The following is a 20,305-nucleotide window of genomic DNA, read 5'->3' on the forward strand; positions in this document are numbered from 1 at the left end:
AGAGGCAGGAGACCAAGCATCTAGTTCTGGCTTAACAGACAAGATGTTTAAACACTCTGGGCCTATTTCCTTATCTGTAAACGAGGGGATTAAACTAAATGACTTTCAAAGATTCAACTGTAACATTCTGTAATAATAGACAGTTGCATCCATAGCTTTGAGAGAATAGGAGAAGGTGAGAAAAAAGATCAGGTTAGACTTTTTTAAAAAGTTCATATTGAAAAGCAAGTATTTAGTAAGGCAAGGATTTAACACATTTCAAGGGATTTCTGCTGCTTCTGCTTAAATCAGGAGTAATTTCTTATATTTATCAACTCAATTTTTAGTTTTCACGGACTCTTGGGTATTTATAAGGCTGATTTGCAATTACAGATTTATACTTGGACTCTGATACCAACATTTATTGATTCTATTTGAGCTTAACTTTAGTGTTGCCAGAATTGTTTTGCTTGCATGTTCTTGAGGTAGAGAAACTTTAAAGGCATAGACATTCCCCCTCCCCCCTCAAAATGTGAGCCATCTAAAATATCCTTAAAGGCTAGGGTTAGTTGTTGTGTTCTAGGTTCTGTCATTCAAAAAACATTATAATATTAAATACCCCATGGATTTCCTCCTCCCTCAGATTAGTTTGTCACATATGTACACTTTTCAAATAAGCTTGTTTAAATCCTTATAGGTTATGTATTTTGAGATTCTGTTGGGATCTTCCTCAGTATTAATAAGGGCGAGAGATCATGCACAGATGATCATAATATATAATTCTTTCTTTTTAAAAGACGTGATTAGTTATTGTTCAGAGATAATAGATATTTAGAGTTTGATATATCTAGGATTTCAGCAATAGCTAATTACTAAGCTACTACTGTATAGCTAATTCTCATGTAAATTTTATTTTAAAAGTATTTCTAGAATGGATGAATCTAGATGGAACATATTTTTACTAACATCTCACTCTGTTCAAATGTACATGAATAAAACCATTATCTAATTTGGGAGACTTCATGACTTCAGATGAGAAATGAAAAAAACTTGAGAAAGCAGCGAACCTGGTTAAAATTTTGTTCTTAATTTTAAAAAGATAAAATATGAGATAGATACTGTGTGGATAAGAAGGCTAAATAACTAATAACATATACAGTGTAACAGATACTTCTTAGGATCTTTTTTAGTATTATTTTGGAGATTATATGAATTACTAATACATGTAAAGCACTTAGAACAACAGTGCCTAGGAAATAGCTCAATTGATGTTAATTATTACCAATAATAGTAACTTTTTTCATAACGGAAAGAAGAAACTACAAATATAACATTAACCTACCACTTTGAATACATCAGAGAAGCTTGAAGTTTAAAAATCTACTAAGCAATTAAAGTAGACATGAAATCTGTGCATTTTTCTCAGGCCTTCACTGCAAGTCTCTACTTTTGCTTTGCAAACAGGTACTTGAGGATCTAGTTTCTAGGCATACAACAGGTTAGAAAGGAAAAAGGGTGGTTGCATCAGGCATATCAGTAGCAGCAGTAGATAGCTGACAGAATTAGGATGAAAAGCAAATACATATTCCCCCAAAATAAGCCAGTTAAGCCTATATGGTATATAGTGTAAATACGAGGATAGTGCAGCAATTTATGTGCCTAAAATTATGATCCTGTATTGGCCCAAATTCTGCTTGTAAATAAATCCAAATTTGGCTAGCCTAAGCAGAAAATATTTATTAAAAGGCTATCTGGTAGCTTACAAAATGGATAGGAAAGCTGAAATAAACCATGCTCATAAAAACATTAGAAACTAGGAGTGGTTTACATAAGATGTGATTCCCCTGCTGCTGTTAGACTGATTTCTTAATTGTCCCCCTATCTTTGAGTCACCACACTCAAGATTCAAAGTTCTGGTTGGTACTGTGTGCCTTAGTTGTGAGAGGCAAGAGTACCTGGCCCTTTCAGCTTCCATAGTGGAAGGGCACTGCCCCACCCAGATTCTGACAGTGGTGAATTACCCCAAATAGGAAGGATGCTTAGCTGCTGGCTTGCAAAAAATTTATAGCTGTCTACTGCAACCCCAAATCCTTTGGGAAAAAAAAAGGGGGGGGGATTATGTTCTGTTGCATGTGTGCAGGCATGGAATAAGCAGTTGTATTTAATCAGGTTGTGTCTAAGCCATGTGAGTGTGATGAGATAGAAAAGCAAGGGAGTTAACGAATGTATGTAAGCATGTGTGTGATGATTGGCTTAAGGAGAAAGAGAGTACTTTAGAGAGGTGGGAGATGTGGAAAGGTGGTGGTATCAATGGACAGACATTCCCCATAGGGTCAAAACATCACTGGAGATGGGGTTCTGCAGTGAGGGATCTGGAAAATGGGTCAGTGGTTGGAAAGTGAGGTGTTTGAGGTCTTAGAAGTTTCAGTTATTGGTAGTGACAAGTTCAAGGTTATGATCAAAGTTGCAGCTAAGGTAGAGTAGAAGACAATTATCACAGGAAAGAGCCAGAGAACTCAGAGGCCAAGACATTGGAAGGATCATCTTTGTGGGTATTAATCAAGAAGAAATATCATTAGTAGTGTTGTAGAGCGTGAGACAGCAACAAAGATATTAAAGGAAGGAAGGAGAATTGAGGGGACTATACAGAATGAGTAGATAACTGCAACAAGTACCCAGGTAGCTGATGATGTGTTTTTAATGGAGGAAGCAGAGGAGAATGGATGGGAAGCAGCAATGAGGACAAGGAAGCAGATTCTATCTCCAGGCCCAATGGTCCGAGAAGTGTGGCAAAGAAAACAGCCACCACATGGGAGGGCTGCAGGGGAAACAGTGTCGTCAGAAGTCACAAAATCAGGGTCTGGCAGGTGAAGTTCAGAGGGCTGGGCGTTTTCACAAACTGATACTCATTTTTCTTAAACCACAGAGTCCTCATGCTAGGGATGTGAATAAAAAGACAGTTCTATAAAAAAAAAATAGCCATGAAACAATAATTGAAACTCAGCTTCATGTTTGGAAGACAAGGGACCATTTTAACCATTGTTTTGTGTTGCCTACTATAATTCAAACCTAGTATTGCAAGGTCTATTGACTTTTTTTTCAAGAGAAGCTGGAACTACGGATTTTTCCATGGAAAAGTCTTAAAATGTTGGCCTTTTATTTTTTGTAGATACTGTACAAGCCAAATAAGACATGTCAGAAACTTCATTTAGCCATTTAGTCACAATTTTGTGAACTCCGCTTATTTTTATTTATTTACTTTATTATTATTATTATTTTTTTTTTTTAAAGATGACCGGTAAGGGGATCTTAACCCTTGACTTGGTGTTGTCAGCATCATGCTCTCCCAAGAGAGCTAAGCGGCCATCCCTATATAGGGATCTGAACCCGTGGCCCTGGTGTTATCAGCACCACACTCTCCCAAGTGAGCCACGGGCCAGCCCAACTCTGCTTTTTAAAATACAGATTTCTATGGTATATTTGTAAGTTAAAGAGTTAAAGTCCATCATCATCAAACTGGCTGCCTTGTTGGGTAGACTTAGCAACAAGCTACACCTCTTCAGTCTGCAGGTGTAAAGTACAGTGATTATCTACAAGGTGATCACCCTGCAGCACTTAAGTTACCTGGTAACTTATCAGTTGCTTGTTAATTGATTATTACTTAGATCCTATCTCACCCTATATTTTTTTACTTTCAATTCTGATAATGGAATTTCCTTTGAACAGAAGCACACTTAATCTTTTATGGCCTGAACTTTTAATAAAAGTTTAGATGTGTCATACAATAAAAAAAGGCTTTGAATATAGGAAAACTTGAAGGTTCTTTAAACTGCAAAAAATACCAGTTAATTCCTAAACAGATTTTAATATTAATATAAAGCATCTGTTGTTTCTTCAGAACCTTCAGTTTTCCTTTAATCATAATCATGACTGAGAAGAATTAATGGACTAAAGTAGAAGTCTAAAGACAGTATTTGGCTCTATGTGACCTAGGACAGGGCAGCAAACTCCTCTGGGCTTAGTTTCCTTATCTGTAAAATGGAGATTAAAAATGCATGCCTTACCTACTTCATAAGGTAGCTTTTAAGATCAAATGAGAATGTGAAAACCTTAAATCCTGCTTTGTATTATATATCCTGTTATAGAATAATAATTTGTAAAACTAGTGAGAATGTTGTTAGAGAAAATATTTTAGATATTAGATTATATTTAAAATTCAGGAAACCCCTTGAGTATGAGTGGACATATAATCTACTTCCAAAAGCAACTCTCCTATTGAAAGATGACACTGCTGATGTTATTGTGTGAGGTAGTGGCTGAAAAGTATCCTCTTTCCAGTTCTGTAAGCTTGACTGTATGTTGGTTAAAAATCCTGTTGACTCAGGTGACACTTGATACATAGTTTCTTTGGTCCAACCATCACCTTCCCTTCTTTTCTCACCCTGTCCTCATTTGTTATTTTTCATCAAAGTTAACAGTTATCACTTGAGATTTGTTTAATGCAATGACTCTTTTCTAGCATCATTTAATACATCACTCAAAAAAACAAGTCTTAACTGAGAAATACAGGATACCTCATTTTCACAGTAATGTGTTTTTTTTTTAAGTCCCAGTGATGAAAACTATAAAGGCAGCTTCCTCAAAGGAAGTTAATACTGATGAATCCAGTGCAGCCAGTGATCTGAACATGAGGTGATGAAATCTTAATCACATCCAGCTTGACTGTCCTGTAACTTAGTCTGAGACTTTTGAAATAGTTATTCCTTTTTATTAATTGTATGTTTGTTATGCAGCCATGGAAGGAAAAAGTTGAACATCAAAATCATCAACAATATACCTGAAAGACAAAATACAGTAAAATAAGAATAAAACAATCTTTAAGGAAGTTTATAATCACTAAGTGGGTATAGTTTAATGTTTTTTTTTTTTTTTTTTTTTTTTTTTGTCCTTTTTCGTGACCGGCACTCAGCCAGTGAGTGCACCAGCCAGTCCTATATAGGATCCGAACCCGCGGCGGGAGCGTTGCAGCGCTCCCAGCGCCGCACTCTACCAAGTGCGCCACGGGCTCGGCCCTAGTTTAATGTTATATACAATTATAAACCTAGAGATTTGGGGAGCTATGCTTTGAAGACTCAGCTACATCAATTCTACATGAAACGTTAGATATCTTTTAATCTAATATTCTCACATTTTTCTTCAAACATGAATCTTTAAAAACAGTATTATGAGAGTACTTCAAAAAGTTCATGGAAAAATAGAATTAAAAGATAATATGAATCCATGAACTTTTTGAAGTACCTTCACACTTGGTAAAATCAGTAGGATCTAAACAGTGAATTCAAAGGATAAACAAAATCCAAGATTTATAGTTTTAATACGGGCTTTGTTACTGACTTGCTGAGTGGGAAGCCCTGGAGTCAGGTCTCCATTTGCTCCTCTTTAAAATGGCAACACTCTTAGGGCCGGCCTGTGAGAGTGCAGTGCTGATAACACCAAGGCCAAGGGTTCAGATCCCTATATAAGGATGGCTGGTTAGCTCACTTGGGAGAGCGTGGTGCTGACAACACCAAATCAAGGGTTAAGATCCCCTTACCGGTCACCTCTTAAAAAAATTTTTTGAAAAATAATAAATAAAACGGCAACACTTGAGTTTTCACTTGGAATGCTCAATTAAGAACAATATGTTAATTTACTTTCTCCCTTCTCTTATTTTTTTTCATTAATCTCAGCCATTACTAGCTTTTAGAGCTGTATCAAGCAAAATATTTTAAACAAAATTTTAGTGCCAGAATTTTCAATTTTAAATATAATAAAAATATTTTTTAAATTCTGTATTAGTAATTATTCATTTTTGAGGTTATACCAGACAAATCTAGCATGTAGCCGTTGGTTAATTTTTCAATTTGAAATAGGGACAGGAGAGTGAGCCAAGGTTCAGACTACCATCCTTAAAGGGAAGTCTGCAATGGTTACTTTTTTTTATCTTAATCATAATGTATTTAGGCTTAAAGCTCTAGGTCAGTTTAAATTCAGATTAGAAATAAGTTTTTGTCACACGCAGATTTGAAATTATTTTACTCTTGTTTGGCAACAACAGAAAACCTTAAGGTTTAGCTAGCATTTAGATACCTTACCATATTTTTAAAAGATGAATCTGTTTACAATCAAAGACTTAAATGAAAAATATATTAGAAACAATCCCTATGTTAACTGACCCACAAATTTTATTTTTTTATAAAGTCAGAACTAGAAAATAAGACACTACATTTAAAATTTTTATAAAAATGGAATTGCAGTTTCATAGAAGCAATAGAATTTGCCAATTTTCATTGTATGAAATGTATAAACTAGAGAATTCTCTCTCTCTCTCTCTCTCTCTCTCTCTCTATCTATCTATCTATCTATCTATATATATATATATATTTTTTTTTTTTTTTGGTAGTTGGCCAGTCAGTACAGGGATCTACCACACTCTAACCAACTGAACTAACTTGGCCCTGTATACATTTCTTATAGTCACATTTCTAATATTTTTAGTTTGAGAAGATGGCAGGGGCCATTAGAGGAATTGTAATTATTCTTCTATAGTGAGAAACAAGAAAGAGAATAAGAACTATGACTCCCAAGAATGTTTGCTCCCTGCTTGGTCAAGAAGGGAAAGACAATAGATATTTTGGGATTACTCTTTCCTCAGTCTCACTCCCATGGAATTGTCTAAGGTAGCTTTGGCAGTTAGGTTTTGTTTTTGGGGGGTTTTTTTTTTTTTTTTGACTTCTTTTAACTCTTTGAATGACTCATATATTATTATAATTTCTTATTTTTCTCATTCTTCATAGAGTTTAATTGTGACTTTATCTCATTTGGAGCCATTTTTTGCCAGTGAGAATGCAACTCCAATATATGACAAAATGCAATGGCAAGTTAGCATGGAAGCAAAGCAGTGAATAAAAGTATATTTGGTTTTTGTCTGGGTGTTTGGATTATTTTGGGATAAGTGGTTCTTTAAAGTGTTTTGGTAATAGCCACAAGTACTTTGTTGTCTTCCTGTTTGGACTACATTAACATGAAGAGAATATAGTCCCTTTTCCCACCCTACCACTCTCTGGTCTGTAAATGTGGAAGATTTATTGTTCCTTTTTAACCTATCATGAGACTTTTTCTAGTATGTTCTTGCAGGAAGAAGTCATTAAGTGCTTTGGGCAGGAAAACTTGTTTTAAGAAATAATCAAAGTCCTTTTACAGAGAATATCATTACTTCAGATTTTTTTTTTTTTTTAAATTCTGGAAAGACCTACTTTTTTTTTTGGCAGCTGGCTAGTACAGGGATCAAATGGAAAGACCTACTTCTTAATGTTCTTTCAAGTAATGGATGAAATAATTCCTTAGCGTCATGGGCCTACTGTTAAAATTGTAGTTGGATCACATTAACAAATAAATAATGTTAATAATATATGCTGGTTTTAAATAAGAGATTTGGGGAATTTTTCATATAAAAACTACCAGTAGACCTACCCAATTAGTAACCTTTTTAATTTCTTTAACTTCTTAAAAATCAAAAATAGAGAACATTTTTCTTTAAAGAAGTTATTAGAAAACACTTGCAATCTGTAGAAATGAAAAAAGCTATTGCTGTACTAGCATTTTAACGTGCAGGTTTTCTCTGATATTCCGCATGTTTAGGACTATAGATATTATTAAGCGTAATACAAGGGTTCTTCAAAAAGTTCACGGAAAGATTTGTATTATCTTTTAATTCCATTTTTCCATGAACTTTCTGAAGAACCCTCACATACTAAATGTGAGATGAAAGAATGGGAGGAGTAAAGTGTGATGGCTATTTAAACTTGTGCCCATGTTCCCTTCTATATATCTGCCTCTTTTAAAAAAACAGGAAATGAGCAAAAAGAAATAGAATATGCTAACTAGATAAAAAGAAGGGTGGATTAATAGAGAGTCAGGCATCCTCATTATTCATTTAATTAAGAGTTATAACCAGGCTTAAGACAGATACTAAACCAAATCAAGAAATGCTGGTATCTTATATAGAAATGCATCACAATTAAAGTTATTGTATAATTTTTCTGTGTTATTTGGCCCATCTTTATAAAAGTTTTATATGTCTGATCTAGATAGAAATAATAGGAATGGAATCTGTGGATAATTTTAAAGCTACATTTATTATAGGTATTCATTATTTCATGAGATGCTGTTGCTGCAAAATGAGTCAAATGAACTAAATGGTATTTTATCTGGAGCTCACCAATGTGAAAAAACAAATTCCTTTAGAAAAAAAAAAGATTATTTTTGAATAGAAGTAAACACTCAGAATTTCAGGGTTTCTTAAAGAAATATCATACCTGAAACTGACTACTTTTAACTAGATAATTTTGTTTCTTTGAAAATAAAATCAGTTTTAAAGGATATTGCACAAAATAAAAATGTTATTTCAGCCATGTTAACTACCTTTTTCATTTTCTTTTTTGTGCCTACTCTGACTTTGGAAATTGACATGTTACAGTGACATTCCATATCATATTTTAAGATATCCCAATATTTCAGACATACTAAGTAAAAATATGCTTACCTAAAGAAGGAGCCAGCCAATATACTATAAAAAAGTGATGGAATGCTTCATCAAAACACGTGAAATGTAGTGAAAGTGCCAAAGCTGGATTAAATACAGCTCCTGTTAGACTTCCTCCTGTAATACATTTTAAGCAGAGTGATTGCTAAGAATTTATATTTTCTTATAACTGGAAATAAATGGGTTACTAAATGTGACTTTTATTTTAGATATTTAAGTATTCTTATTCTATTATCTTTGCAGAATTAACTGGCACATTATAGAGTACAATAATAGATTATAGACTATAATATGCCAAGTACACACAAAAAAGGACATAAAGTGTTTAAAACCCAGTGCTTTTCCTATATTCTATAAAATGTACACTGAAAGTTAATGTATTCTGTTATTCCTACAGTTTTATAAAATGGGGGATTTGTTTGCCCTTAAGATTAATCAATTTAAATGAATGAATAATAAAAAATAGTAAAATGAAAATACAGTTATCAGCACCGCACTCTACCGAGTGAGCCACAGGCCGGCCCGAAAATACAGTTAAAATGGATACAGTAACCCAGGACCGTCTTGGGCATAAGCGTACCTTTGAAACAACATTAATAAATTTAAATTGAAAACAAAAAGTAAAATGGACCAAAGCATTATCACTGGTTCCATTTTTACTTGTCAATGGAGCCCTTAGGAAGTGATTGTAAATTAAATTGTATGTAATCTATATTTCAATAAAGTGGTTACAAAATTTTTTTTAAGTGTAACACCAAGATCAAGGGTTCACAGATCCCCATACTGGCCAGTACCAAAAAAATAAAATAAAACTGTAAAAAAATATGACTCTGAGTAGTCATGAAAGACAAGCACAAATTTTAACTGTCAACCACTTGTCAGGATTCATGTTCCAGCTCTGCACACAGGGGATCTCTCTGACATGGGGCCTAGGAGTTTATAGTTCTGGCCACACAGCAAGTAAGGAAAAGCAGAGGAGGCTGGATACCTGTCCAACAGTACTTACCAGAGCTGTGGCTTAGTTTTCCAAGCCACATGCTAAGAGCATCCGTAAGACAGTGACAGTCTGGCAGTTTTTCCAAGTGGAAGCTTAAGCACACACATTGGCCTCTTTACTCAGCCCACAGAGATACATCACGAGATCTTCAAAGTTTTATATTGATATACACCATTAGAGTGTGTTAGTTGTCTGCATAAAATGCAGTAATGTAAAACTGGAAATTAAGTGCTCCTTTCATAAGATTTCACTATTGAGATTTCACACCAGATAGGCTGAGAGCAGTGAAGCAGTGTTAAGATGAAGATACTGAGCAATGAACTAAGTTCACTCGAGAAGTCAAGATATTTTTCTAGCACACCAGCCTTACAACATGATTCATATTCATGGCTTAGCAAATATAAGTATCATCACATCATGGACCTTTAGGATCATTCTTGAATAGTCAAATCCTGGAATGTTATACCTGCAACCACCAAGGATCAACAGAATTGTCTGGCTGGCAGCTGGTCATTTCAGTTCAATTCCACAAAAAATTGAGTTCCTCTGTACTAGACACTATGTGCAGAAAAATAGACACACACTTTATAATGTAACATGAGCTATGATAATATAAGTGACCTGTGACTTTTTAAAGGCACTTTAGTAAAAGTAGACTGAACCGTTGCCGTCATCAGTTTACTTTGGTGTGCTTGCCATGGTATACTAAAGACCTAAAGACTTTCCATTAGGTCTGATAGGAACACTATCAGTCAGTCTTATACCACCCTAAACCTCAAGCTACTTCACTTGCCTTATTGTCTAATCCTCACATCACCAATTATGCTCAGTGAGACTTGGTGGAAGCTGCTTCTCCCAGCAAGAGGTAGAATCTACTTCCCCTCATTTGAATATGGGCTGGCTTTGTGACGGGTTGACAAAATGCAGCAAAAGTAGCATTAGGTGAATTCTGAAGTGGCAGGAGTGATGCTGTGTGAATTCTAAGTTCAGGTCACAATAAACCCATTCGCTTCCAGGTTTTGCTCTCTTGGGAATGACCATATAAGTAAGCTGGTCCAGGCTGCTGGAGGATGAGAGCCCACATGGAGAGCCGAGGCATGACAGCACCAACTGCCAGACTTATAAGTGAGACTACCCTGGCTTTTCCAGCCCCTTCACTGTCCCCTGAATGCAGGTGCATGAATGATCTCAGAGGAATTGCCCATATAACTCATAGAATCATGAAAAATAATAAATTGATATTTTACATTTGGGGATGGTTTGTTACATAGCAATAGTTAACTGATACAGAAATCCTTATTAGGCATGGGTTCTTTGTTAACAAAAGCCAAAAACATGGCACTGGCTTTGGTGTTTTCCTGGATAATTCTTTGTTGTGGGGGACTGTCCTGTGCACTGTAGCCCGTATAGCAGCATTCCTGACCTCTACCCTGTAGATGTCATTAGCACACCCCTCTTGCCACATTGTAATAACCAAAAATGTCTCCAGGCTTTGCCAAATGTCCAGGGGGGTGGGGGCCGATCGTCCCCAGTTAAGAACCACTATCCTTGAGAAACACCAGTATTTGTATACAAGAAGACACATACAAGGTAATTTATAGTAGCAAAGAACTGGGATAAACCTAAATGTCCATTCATAGGAAAATAGCTAAATAAACAAGTTTATTATTACTTTGGAATATTAAAAAAAATACTTTTTGAAATAATGAGAGAAATCTCTTTGCTAACATAGAGATCTTCAAGATATATCACTGAACAGCTACCACCAAAAAAAAGCAAACTATTTTCTCATCCTGTATCTCCCCATGTCATAAATGACCCATGACCACGTCCTACCCATTCTTCCTCCAATATGTGTCTCCAAACACTTCTCTCCATTTCCACAACTACCCCAACTGTTTGTTCACTCCTTAGAGGACATACAAGGAGCTCTTTCCAGTTTTCAGCTATCAGAAATAAGCCTGCTGAGTAAGGTATGATACTTTTTATATTAACACACACACGATAGTTTCTATATAGTTTCTATAGGGTCTATATGTATAATAAGTGCACATAAAATGAGTTTGGAAAGGGGCTGGCCCGTGGCTCACTTGGGAGAGCGTGGTGCTGACAACACCAAGTCAAAGGTTAAGATCCCCTTACCGGTCATCTTAAAAAAAAAGAGTTTGGAAAGACATATACACATCACACACAAGAAGGACTACCCTGGTGGGAAGACTAAGCAAGGAAGGAGAGGGGATAGGCTTACGCCATCCTCCATAGGATGGCAGTCAAAAAGCACGTTAGTGTTTCAGATTTTTTACAAAGAGAACATACTCATGTATTGTGTAATTAAGCATGAATTATTTTTAAAAGGACCATCAACCACAGAACTATCAGAAAATGGCTTCAAAAACCGTTCTTATTCATTGACATTTGAAAGGGAGGCAACGTAATAGTGCATATTGAAGAGGTATCACTGGGGAGATCCAGCTGGCTGACTGCCAACAGTCTTAGAGGACAGCGTAAAGTTGGTGAACTTACTGGAGGCAAAGGCTAAACCCCAAATCTGGCAATTCTAGCCACTAATGTTTCTCAGTATTCCTAAAGGGAATCCAATTCTCTGTGACAGAAAGATACTAGTTAAAATCACATAAGACTCAGGTATAAGTCCGAAGGTCAACTTACTTATGTATAGTGGAAGTTAGCCCTTTCCAGTAACCAGCATATTTGTCTTCCCTCTCCAGGACACCCATTTCCTGGTAAGTGCCCCCTGGAAAGCCAAATCCATCACCAGAAGTTACTTGGTGAGCATGTAATCAAAGCAAAAGCATAGTTATCAGGGCAGGATGAGGTCAGATAAAATATCATTGTCCAGAGTTGAAAATACCTCTCTAATGCCAAGACTGCTTGTTTTCCCCAGATTCAGTCTCTACTCCCTGGACAGTGCTGGGCATATACTTTCAAAGTTTGCATCTCCAAACACTCCACTTTTTGTTGCTCGTTTATATTCTGTTGATATGCTAAAAACTAAGCTAGCTGGCTAGCTGTTTTTAAATTAGTTATTATTACAGACCTGGAAGAATGGCATTAGACTGTTCCCATATGTTGCAGAGAAACACCTAGGGATTTGTACAAAAAACAGTGAACTTTTATAATGATTTCTACATAAAAGTTACAAATTACATTTTCCTGAACTTATCTCAAAAGGAGTTGTGAACAATAACAAAAATAGCAATTATGCAAAAATGATTAATTTATACTGGAAGCCTATGGGAAATTAGTAGGGTGAAATAATAGTATTTCCCAAGCACTTAGTATTTGCCAGGTGCTCTGCTATGAACTTGCAATACTGTTCCTCATACTAGTCTTATGAGATAATAGTTTTCTGCATTTTAAAGATGAAGAAACTGAGGCCCCAATTAAGTATCTAGCCTAAGGGCACACAGTTCAACTGCAAACCTGTGCTCTTAACCACTGTATTATACTGGTATAGTAAAAAAAAAGTTTGACCTTTGGTTGAAGCTGTTTTTCATTTGTGAATTGGTGATAGCACCTATTTCATATGGTAGTTGTATTAAAAGAGAACATATGTCAAGGACTTAGTTTGCTTCTCTTTTGACAGATAATCTTACCTATATTCATGATTTAGAATGATACCAAAAACTCCTGAATGGAGTAATGGAACGAAGTAGAAATATACAATTTCTTCAGTTTATTAGACTTATTTTGGAAACCCTTAGACTTAAAATATGGGATACCCAGATATGTATTTCCTTCTGTGCAGTTTTTTAAAATAAATAGAATATTTGCTAGTTCATTCACTTATTCTAAAAATACTGTTCTTTGTACCAACTGATACCATGCTAAGTCCTGGTTATGTCATGATGAATAAAACAAACTTGGTCTCTATACTCAAAGCTTATCGTCCAGTAGAGGAAGACAGGTATTATGTCAGAAAACAGTATAATTTACAATTCTACAAAGGAAATGAACAGGGTGCAGTAATGAAGACAACTTAGAGGTGTAAAATAACAGCTTTTTTCAATATCTAATTATGCATAAAAAATGTATGCAGTTCTCTCTAACCCTGTTCATTGAACCAAATTCTCCCAAAAGCCAAATTAAGGAAGATTTGCTTAACATTTACATTAATAGTTTATGTTAATATGTTAATAAATCACAGGTTGTTGGTTTTTTTAAAACTTGACTAGGGAAGCCAATAAATACATGATAAGTGGTAATGACATCAGTGGCCCCCATCTGCACATCAAAATTCAAGGTGCTAAATCAACAAGTGCACAATCAGACACGGTCACTGGCCATGTTGCTGAACAATTATGTTCGGTAATCTTAAAATACATAATCAGTTATTTTGATGTGACCCATGTTGGTGACTTCTGAGTGCCCTCAAAGTGCAAGTGATTAATCTCCCAGCATGCAACTTTGTCAAACTTGTATTTGTAATATCTTAGAAGTTTAAAGAAGACATACCAAAATAACTTGTAATGATGCCTGAATTAGCCAACTCTTTCCCTGTCTCTCTTTCCCTATCCATTCTTATATCCCTCCTACAAAAGTCTCATCTCTGCCTGATAGGACAGAAACTCAACTAGTTCCAAGACAGTCCATTCTATTTGGTGGAACAACTCTGTTCCAAAGTTATGAAGTATCCATAAGAAATAATCGGGAGTAACGTGGCTTAGTGCACATTTCTCAAATACTATTACAAGTAGTGCTAGTAATGTATTAGTTGATAAAGTTAATATAAGGTTAATTATTCTTTTTTGGGTTTGTTTGTTTGTACCGAGTCAACATGTCCTGCCCCAAAACAGGGTTTGTTAAGATGGTAGAGCCTGGTAATTGCATAAAACTTAAAAACTTTATTTATTTATTTATTTATTTATTTTTAAGATCCGAACCCGGGGCCTTGGTGTTATTAGCACCGCACTCTCCTGAGTGAGCCACGTGCCGGCCCTTAAAAACTTTATTATCAGAGTTTCAACTCCTCTTCTTAATAGCATGTTTATAATTAATCTTCTACTCATTATTTCACTATTCTTGTAATAGTGTCCCTGTCATTAACTTAATAAAAAGTATTAAGTTATCTCTTCTGCTACACACTCCTAGACAAAAGGATCTCATAAGTTTGAAACTCCTCTTGGAGTTTCATAATATACAGTAGCACAGTAAAGGCTCTGTGAAGTTTTAAAATTAGAAAATCTGTTTAATCCAGTGTTTGCCAAACTTATTTGGCAACAGAATCCTTTTGGGGTTTTTTTCTTTTGTTAATAGATGACCAGTAAGGGGATCCGAATCCGTGGCCTTGGTGCTATCAGAACCACACTCTCCCAAGTGAGCCACGGGCCAGCCATAACAGAATCCTTTTGAAACTTAAATTTTTTTTTTTTTTTCAACCGGTAAGGGGATCGCAACCCTCAGCACGGTGTTGTCTGCACCACGCTCAGCCAGTGAGCTCACCGGCCATCCCTCTATAGGATCTGAACCCGCGGCCTCAGTGCTACCAGTGCCACACTCTCCCGAGTGAGCCATGGGGCTGGCCCAAAATTTGTTTTAATTGTAGTAAAATATATATAACATAAAGTACAGCCATTTTTAGTGTATAATTCATTGGTGTTACATTCACAATGCCATCTACCATCAGTGCTATTTCCAAAAGTTTTCCACCACCCCAGATGGAACCTCTATACCCATTAAATGGTAAGTTCCCATTCCTCCTCCCACCCCCAGTCCCCGGTAACCTCTATTCTACTTTCTGACTCCATGTATTTGTCTGTTCTAGATATTTCATATAAGTGGAGTTATACAATATTTGTTCTTTTTTTGCCTGGCTTATTTCACTTAGCATAATGTTTGTAAGGTTCATCCATGCTGTAGTATGTATCAGAACTTCATTCCTTTCTATGGCTGTATAGTATTCAATTGTGTATGCTTTTGTAACTTTTGAGGAGCACACTGTAGAAATGCTGATAATGAAATGAGAATGAGCTTTAGTGTTAGTTTGAACCTTGGTTCCAGCACATTCTAGGTGTGTAAACTTAGACAAGTCATTCCACTTTTCTGAGCCTCACTCGCTTTACTTAAAATGGGAATAATATTTTCATCAATGAGTTGTAAGGATTAACTAAGATAAACATATAAATTTCCTAGTAAAATGCTTGGCTGTTACAGATGCCCAGTGAATATTCTTATCTCCCATATACTGGCAGAAAATGAAAAGGAAGATCATAATAATTATGAATTTCTGTAACTAGTAGTAATCAATGATTGTCTGTTTGGTTTTACCCCTGTAAACGGTCTCCTGCACTGTCCAATACTGTAGCCACTAGCTATAGTACAACTTGACTACTGAGCACTTGAAATGTGGTTGCTGTGAATGAGGAACTGAATCTTTAATTTTAGTTAATTTAAATCTAAATAACCACATGCAGCTAATGGCTACCAAATTGGACTCCTAAAGCACTCCTAAAGCAGTGGTTCTCAGACTTGGTTTCATAATGGGATCACCTGGGGAACTTTAAAATGTACCACTGCCTAGGCCACTTCCCAGAGCAATTAAATTTTAATCTCTGTGCCCTGAATGGATATGTTTTAAATACTCCCCTGGTGATTCTAATGCAGAGGGAATGTTGAGAACCATCGCTCTAATGGTCCCTTTGCACTCTATCCCTACCCCCTCAATTAGTACCCTCATTTCAAGAAAAAAAGCAACGTTCTGGATCCCTTAAATTGATATTTAATAGATTCTTTCCCATAATTTTCCTTATATTTACCTATAACTTCAAATATTATCTTCCTTCTCTCGAAATCTTTGTCACATAAAATAGGGAAGGCTAATATTATATACAGTATTATTTATGGAATTATAAATCTATATTAAAAGTATAAAAGCAGACAGGAAGAATAACAACTTAAGGATAATCGAGAGGGAAGAAGTACACAGGTACGGAAAGCTCCAACTTTGGCTAACGTTTTACTAATTTAAAAATCTTTTAAATTTTTACTGCTTTTAACTGTAGAAATACAGAGCTAAACTGTGGCACAACTTTTTGCCAGGGACAATTCTCTTCAATTCGGGGTATGTTTCTGCTTTAGCCAAAACCCACAACTTTAACAGATAAGCAACTACTTTTCAATTCCTCAAATATGCATGTGCACCTCCCTCTCTCCTATACCACTTATTTACATGTGTGTCTACCAAAAAGTGGTGCTAGATTCAAAGAAGGGAAAATGGATTAGGAAGTCTTTCATTTTTACTCTAAGAGGTCAAGCATGTGTTTAGGAGTCCTTATTTTGAGGTTTACTTCAATTCATAATTTCACTTTTAATGGGCAGAAGATAAACTATTACTACAAATTTCCTTTGTCATATCCCTGCCTCCAAACGTTTTATAATTTAGCTATAGTCCCAATAAAGATATTTTGTTGTAATCATTTAAAATGACACATTTTATCATTAAACACTCATTTTTGGGATTTCCTTGTCCCATTTAAAATATCTAGATTATCCACTGCATCTGAGATCTGTCAAGGTAAACAAATGGTTTAAAAGAAACCAACAGCTTTCTTGAGTTATTGTTTTTAAAAAGCATTTTTAATTTCAAGCAAGTTTTCGTTTAAAAACATATCTTTCTTGAATGGCCACTTAGAAGTTCATTTATAACTCAAAATGAATTATTAAGGAAATAAGAAGTGCCTTTAAGTAATTTATAAAGGGAGAACTAAGTAACAGAACTACAGAATTTCCACTCTCCACTCTTACTACTAACCGATCACGTGCTTTGTGCTTTAAATTGGAAGAAACTTTTAAAACCCAGGATCATTTTTCAGTGACAGTATCAGAAAGGATCTATACCACGTTGGCATGGAGAAAGGTAGTAAGTTATCTTTCCTCTCTACCGTTAAAACAATCCCTTTGTAGGATATATAAACCCTTGGCAATATTTCACAGGATCTCAGTTTCAGCACAGAAGTGACTCATTTCTCTGGGTGTTCAAAAAAGCACTGAGTGAAGGATCTATATGTCAGCCCTATTGGTTAAGAATAGGCTGTAAAATGGTTAGAATAACTGGGATATTTACATCACAGCGGTATAGGGGTTGCAAATGTATCTTGGTAAGGAATTTAGAGCCTCAGGTCATTGAGCCTCTGGACGTGCGAAGTGTTTTGTGGGAAAGACAAACCTGCATAGACCAAAAAGGTGATGAGTGCAGCCAGCAGGTGGATACGAAGCTTGGTTCGGACCTCCTGGAAGTGCAGCAGAGCGCTGTGGAAGATAAAGGAGCAGATAGCCTCTGTGATTACCGCTTTGGGCAAGTCGACATGGATGGGATTCTTGCAAGCGAAGGTCCTCTCTCTGACGTGATATTTGGTCAGACCCAGGCTCCACAGGGCGCCTATGCAATACCTGCTGCATATGGCACTAATCAACTGAGCCAACAGCCTCATCGCACCCATCTCGGGGGACATTCCTCCCAGCATCATCTGCATCATGACGCCACACGGGTTGCTGGAGGTGCCCACAAGAGTCAGGCCATGCACCAACGAGAAGAAGTAGATTAGCGTCAGCGTCCAGGTGGGGTGCGCGGGGTCTTGCTCGCTCAGCAGTTGCAACTCATGGGTGCAGCAACAGAGCTGGAAGGTGGCTAGAAACTCCAAGACGAAGGCGTGGGCCATGGGCCTGTGCAGCTGCTGTCGGACGATCACGCGGGCCAGCCCCACGAACAGCACGGTCGATAGCATTAGCCCCAGCGAGGTGCAGGTGTCTTGCACCTCGGGCCAGAGCTCCAGCAGCGGCATGGCTCCCTCGCCGCCTGCTCACACTGCGGGCTCGGGCTCGGCAGGAGGCGGTCTAAGGGCCCGAGTCCGAAGTCCGCAGCCCCGCCCCTCCTCACGCCCCTGGGGCGGGCCGAGTCGGGGCAGCCGGAGGCCCGGGGGCGTCGCACTGGAGGACTCCTCCCCCTCCCCGGCTCTGCTTAGGGTGTTGGGACCAGAGCCGGGGAGGCGGGGAGGCGAGGGGAGGGGAAGGAGGCGCCGCTGGGGCACCGGCTCGGGGGCCAACGGTCAGCCGAGATGGTGACGCCCACGCCCTCCGTCTCCTCCCTTAGGGCCTGGGCGCGTAGGGACGCCGAGCGCCCCGCGGCCACTGCGCACGCGCGCTGCGACCAGAGCGCCCGTGCAGGTGCGGGGGGAGGGGGGCGAGACCCGGACCCGAGAGTAGCTGCAGGGAGCGCGACTGTCGCGCTCTGTGGCTTAGAGGTGCAGACCTTGAGGTTTTTCTTTCCCAGCTCCTGGAACTGGAAAATCGTCGAGCTGGAAAGACCCCTGAAGGTCATCTCGGCCAACCACCTCGTTTTTTAAATGGGGCGACTGAGATTGAGAAGACCGGAGGTGCGGCGCAGGGGACCGGCTGGGGTAGCGGCGTAGACCGCGAACCAAGGTGTGACCGGGGGAGGAAGGGCGCGCACCGGCGTCTCCTCCAGCCTTAGAGTTCTTCACCTGACTAAAAAATAAAATATAAAATTAGTGGTGGTCATACTTACAGCAAAAGACACATTTTTAACCATTTCAAAGTGTATATATAATTCATGTCATTGATTACATTCACAGTGGTGTTTCTATTCCAGAACTTAAGTGGTGATTCTCAAGAATGAAGTCCTAAGTTTTATAACGTGACTGTCTCTATAATATTTGGCATGGCTTATTTAAATATGATAATATGAAACACTTATGTCTTACAGATAGTACACTCTATGCGGAGAGGAAACCCAAAACATAACCCTGGAGCTGAGAGTCACATGACCCACCTCACTGATCAGCTTCGAAGGGCATGAAAACCGCCTAGCACAGAGCCCAGCACATAGGAAGTGCTCAGTGACAACAGCAGGTTTCAACCGCCCAGGTCCACGGCACTTGCCACCACACCGCACTCCCAGTAGCTCCTCCACCTGCGGTGGCCCATTGTGGGTGCGGAATGGAAGAGACTGTCTGGGACTCCTGAGACCTCGCACCGAGTGAGGTTTTGTGCTCATGGCACGGTGCCATGGTTCAGTGTGGGGGTTCACACCCTCCAGCCTCAGTTCTGCCTCCACCAGGCTCTGCTGACCACAAGTCCACGTTTCATAGGGCTGGAGGGGAGGGAGAGAGGAACAAAAATGAGGGGAATCATTCGCTTCAAGTGGTAGAGTGTTGGAAGTTGCCCTTGCTGGTTGTCCTCAGCTTTCCTCGCCAATCTCAGAGTGTCCTTTTATAACCTAATGAGAAAGTTCCCGTTATAACTCCAAGACTTCTGTGGTGCCAATAGACATTACCTAAATTTAAAAAAGAAAAAAAGAAAAATATTTCACGAAACACAAACTAGTAGAAAATGAAGTTCTTTTATCTTTCCTGTGTTGATGCCTGACCAGGAAGAATTTGGACTAAAGTAAAGCTATTTTTTAGTCACTGCTGTTTAAAGAGGTTGCTTTTAAATCAATCCTAAGTGTAACCCTTTAATTGCTCCCGTTTACTAAAAGTCATGTTAGGATTAATGTGAATGCACTTTGTTTACTGCCCTGATGACAATTCACTTTTACTAGCAAGAGCCATGTAGAAAACTAGTCTTCTGGGCTTTGGTAAGAATTTTTTTTTTTTTTTTTCTGACTGGTAAGGGGATCGCAACCCTCGGCACAGTGTCTGTCGTCCGCACCACGCTCAGCCAGTGAGCGCACGGGCCATCCCTATATAGGATCCGAACCCGCGGCGCTA

The 20,305-nt window shown here is 38.0% G+C and overlaps 1 protein-coding gene across 1 annotated transcript; it reads right to left on the reverse strand.

The window, feature by feature from the left end:
* Window positions 1–4,492: 4,492 nt before the first annotated feature.
* On the reverse strand, window positions 4,493–18,514 carry AQP11 (aquaporin 11). Its single transcript, XM_063095669.1, has 3 exons — window positions 17,743–18,514; window positions 8,564–8,680; window positions 4,493–4,816 (listed from the first exon to the last, which is right to left on the reverse strand). The coding sequence occupies exons 1-3, from the start codon at window positions 18,356–18,358 to the stop codon at window positions 4,737–4,739; spliced, it is 813 nt and encodes a 270-aa protein (XP_062951739.1). The 5' UTR covers window positions 18,359–18,514; the 3' UTR covers window positions 4,493–4,736.
* Between the last annotated feature and the right edge of the window lie 1,791 nt (window positions 18,515–20,305).

Source organism: Cynocephalus volans, chromosome 4, assembly GCF_027409185.1.
Source record: "Cynocephalus volans isolate mCynVol1 chromosome 4, mCynVol1.pri, whole genome shotgun sequence".
NCBI lineage: Eukaryota > Metazoa > Chordata > Mammalia > Dermoptera > Cynocephalidae > Cynocephalus > Cynocephalus volans.